The 4,462-nt window shown below is 43.3% G+C and overlaps 1 protein-coding gene across 1 annotated transcript in view; it reads right to left on the bottom strand.

Moving 5' to 3' along the window:
* Window positions 1-3,186, bottom strand: part of LOC123961151 (A-kinase anchor protein 13-like) — a gene marked incomplete at its 5' end in the record, with an annotated part of 21,479 nt that extends 18,293 nt beyond the window's left edge. The window contains 4 exon segments of the mRNA XM_046036283.1: window positions 2,307-2,377; window positions 2,564-2,719; window positions 2,816-3,007; window positions 3,104-3,186. Coding sequence (XP_045892239.1) covers window positions 2,307-2,377; window positions 2,564-2,719; window positions 2,816-3,007; window positions 3,104-3,186 — 502 coding nt within the window.
* Between the last annotated feature and the right edge of the window lie 1,276 nt (window positions 3,187-4,462).

Raw genomic sequence — 4,462 nt, forward strand, 5'->3', positions numbered from 1 at the left:
ATGTACGAAATTTTCTGGGGACATGTATCTTGTCCAGACGCACAAAAAAGTCTCTTGGAGCCATAGCCTAAACCCAACAGGAAGTCGGCCATTTTGAATTTTACGTCAAATTTTGGATGATTTACACACTTCGTACTTTAACGAACTCCTCCTAGGGATTTAGTCCGACCGACCTCAAATTTCTGCTGTGCCTTCTAAAGGCATTGAAGATGAAAAGTTGTGCTATTTGCGAGTTTTCGTCAATGGCCGTATCCGTGGCGTGGCGTCAAAGATCAAGTCTTCGCCACGACACAGGAAGTTGTTGTAACTTCAGTGTACATGCTCACATCTGAAACAAACTTTACGTGCTTGATAACTGTCCCACCCCGCAGACATCTACACGCCAATACCGATTTATATTCATAGCAGCAAGTGCTATGTAGCTCCACATAGGGGACACAGGAAGTGACATATAGCACCTTCATGCGGGTAGCAAATTCACAGCCGCACCGGCAGAGCTCCAGAATGTGCAACTCCGCCGGCTCACACCCGGACGCGCTACAAGTGCGAGGGCCCACCCAACGCTGCTTGCAGCTTTAATTATGCTTATATTTTCTGTCTTATCTATAATGATCTACAATGTCAGATGTTAAACTTGGCCAAAGCACTACTTTTTGCTCTCTATGTCATACAGAGCCTGTATAACATAGAAAATTGCATTGTCTAGTTAATACTATACTAGTGGTAAGCAATAAAGTATACTAATATATGAAATAATAATCAATAGTAAAATTATATAATTAGTATAATATTAATATATTAATAGTGTCTGTTACTTGATGCATTGCTATGAAACAAGCTTGGATAACACAGCCCTGATCGAATAAATTGAATTGAACTGAAATATTTTAGTCTGGACCAGACAGACAGGTGAAACATTGTCTGGGGGGCTGCTCTGTAGGGGGCGCTAGCGAGTCATTTTGCCATGCCCATTTGCGAAACCCATAAAACATGAAATTTTTTGCCCCGCCTGATATATGTGCAAAGTTTTTGAGTATGTTTAGGCCCACAAAACTGAGGTGACTTTGCAGAAAAAAGAAAGAAAAAAGAAAGAAAAATTGGGCGAGCCCTCGCCCGTGTAGCGCGTTGAGGTGTGAGCTCTGACAGTGTGGCTGTGAATTTGCCAGGGGCTTCAGTCTTCCTGTGTCCTGTTTGTGGCGGTACATAGCACTTCGCACTACGACTTTAACTGAACATGTAGATGTGTTTGGGGTGGGACTGTTATCAACCATGTAAAGTTTGGTGCAGATGCGAGCATGTACACTGAAGTTACAACTTCTTTCATGGCAAATCATCGATTTTGGACGCCATGTCACGGGCACACCGTTCCACGAAAACTCACAGTTTGTACAAACTTTTAATCATCAATGGCTTTAGATATAGGGAAAATCTGAAGTCGGTCGGACTAATTCTCTAGGAGAAGTTCGTTAAAGTGTGTAGTAAATCAAAAAATGACCATAAAATTCAAAATGGCCAACTTCCTGTTGGGTTTAGGGCATCGCTCCAAGAGGCTTTTCTGTACATCTGTACATGATCCATGTGCCACAAAAATTTCATAAATGTAGGTAAAACGCGCCGTGGGGAGCTTCCTGTTGCCAGCAGGTGGCGTTATGACTATGGGTGAATGTTGGCATGTGGATGTGTTCAGGGCAGGACTCTTATAGTACATTCCAAATTTGGATTTGATTAGATTACATCAACTTCTTGTTTTTTGACCAATCATCGATTTTGGACACCACACCACGGCCATGCCGTTCCACGAAAACTCACCGTTTGTACAACTTTTAATCGTCAATGGGTTTAGACTGCACAGCGAATATTTGAAGTCGATCGGACTAAATCCCTAGGAGGAGTTTGTTAAAGTAAAAAGTGTTTAAATCACCAAAAATTACCATTAAATCCAAAATAGCTGACTTCCTGTTAGGTTTAGGCAATGGCTCCAAGAGGCTTTTTTGTGCATCTGGACATGATACACCTACCACAGAAATTTCGTACTCATAGGTTAAACTTAGTCCAGGGGCTGCTCTGTAGGGGGCACTAGCGAGCCATTTTGCCACACCCATGCGCGAAACCCATAAAATGCTAAATTTTTCGCCACTCCTGAATTTTGTGCAAAGTTTGGTGGGTTTCGAGTTGCGAGTACGCACGGTTCATGCTTGGGCCCTAATAAAATCCCTACAGTTTCAATAGGGACCTCACACGTTTTGTGCTTGGGCCCTAATTAATGGATGGAGACACATATATAGACAACACACACACACACACACCTTCTTCAATATGCTGTCTGACTCAGTCCTGCGGAGGTCCAGTGAGTCATCCCCCTCTTCCTTCTCTCCATCTGAAGACAGAGAAGAAAAGAGGAATGGGAAGGAATGAAGGAGTTTAGAAGTGAGTCAGGTTTTGCCAAAGATAAAGAAAATCAGTCCTCAAAGGAAACTGGAAAAAGTTTCATTACTCAAAACTGAACAACAGACAAGGTCTTAGGTTTTTAAACGTGTTTAAAAAGCATGTGCATGTGTCTTACTCTTGCTACTGTTCATCTGATGACTGTCGAAGCCTCCGAACGTCTCAGCTCTCCTGGGCAAAGAGACCGGTCCCACACTGCCTCCTGTCAGGCCAACTGCAAGACTGCATTCTGCTCCACCAACACCACTACTGACTAAAGCCTGCAGGGTCTCCACTGGAGAGAGATGGAAAATATTATTCACAATACTCAACTGTTTTATCTGATATCTATGGGACAGACACTATGATTTAATCTCAGAACCCTGCTCACATTCCTTCAGGGCATCCTTTATGATTGGCTCCCCCTTTGTGACATCATCAGGCGTGGCCCTGAATAACATCCGTTCCTTGACTGGTGGGTTTATATCATCAGGGGCGATATTACAGTCGCCCAGCTCTCTGAAGATGTGGACCTTCTCCTCCAATAATGAGATGATCTGCTCATCTTTCCTTCGTAGAATCTCTGGAATAAAACACAAATGAATAAATGACACCAATGCAAGGACGTAGTTTGGTGAATAGAACAGAATACAATATAACAGTAGACGTGGGTGGTCACCTCGTATCTCCTTTGCTCTGTTCTCCTGCAGCCGCCTGTCCTCTTCTGTCTCACTGGGAACTCCCTCATCCACATCTTTCTCCCTGTCAACATACGAATATACACCCAGTGTAATCGAATATTATCCAACAAGTTTTATTCTCCATCCATCCAAACAAATTTAAGACCTGCATCTCTGAACGGTGATATTCAAAGAATTTTAATTAAAATTGCTTCAGTGCATCATGTCAGCTGGGAGAATCTGACACTTGAAGATGTGGACGTGAGAGGACCAAAGGCCCACTGCTCCGATATACAGGTGCTGGTCATATAATTAGAATATCACCAAAAAGTTGATTTATTTTGGTAATTCCATTCAAAAAGTGAAACTTGGATATTATATTCATTCATTACACACAGACTGATATATTTCAAATGTTTATTTCATTTAATTGTGATGATTAAAACTGACAACTAATGAAAATCCCAAATTCAGTATCTCCGAAAATTAGAATATTACTTAAGACCAATACAAAAAAAGAATTTTTAGAAATGTTGGCCAACTGAAAAGTATGAACATGAAAAGTATGAGCATGTACAGCACTCAATACTTAGTTGGGGCTCCTTTTGCCTGAATTACTGCAGCAATGCGGCGTGGCATGGAGTCGATCAGTCTGTGGCCCTTCTCAGGAGAGCCCAGGTTGCTCTGATAGTGGCCTTCAGATGGGGCGGCTGTGGCTCAGGAGGTAGAGCGGGTTGGCCGAAGGTCAGCGGTTCAATCCCTGGCTCCCCCTGGTTGCGTGTCGAAGTGTCCTTGGGCAAGATACTGAACCCCGAATTGCCCCTGGCGGCTATTCCGCCAGTGTATGAGTGAGTGTGAATGTTAGTTTCCGTTTGAGCACTCAGGCTCAGTGTATGAATGTGTGTGACTGGTGAATGCAGATGTAGTGTAAAAGTGCTTTGAGTGGTCGAAAAGACTAGAAAGGCGCTATACAAGTACGGAGCATTTACTTCAGCTCTTCTGCATTGTTGGGTCTGGCGTATCGCATCTTCCTCTTCACAATACCCCATAGATTTTCTATGGGGTTAAGGTCAGGTGATTTTGCTGGCCAATTAAGAACAGGGATACCACGGTCCTTAAACCAGGTACTGGTAGCTTTGGCACTGTGTGCAGGTGCCAAGTCCTGTTGGAAAATGAAATCTGCATCTCCATAAAGTTGGTCAGCAGCAGGAAGCATGAAGTGCTCTAAAACTTCCTGGTAGATGGCTGCGTTGACCTTGGACCTCAGAAAACACAGTGGACCAACACCAGCAGATGACATGGCACCCCAAACCATCACTGACTGTGGAAACTTTACACTGGACTTCAAGCAACGTGGA

This window comes from Micropterus dolomieu, linkage group LG22 (genome assembly GCF_021292245.1).
Source record: "Micropterus dolomieu isolate WLL.071019.BEF.003 ecotype Adirondacks linkage group LG22, ASM2129224v1, whole genome shotgun sequence".
Classification (NCBI taxonomy): Eukaryota; Metazoa; Chordata; class Actinopteri; order Centrarchiformes; family Centrarchidae; genus Micropterus; species Micropterus dolomieu.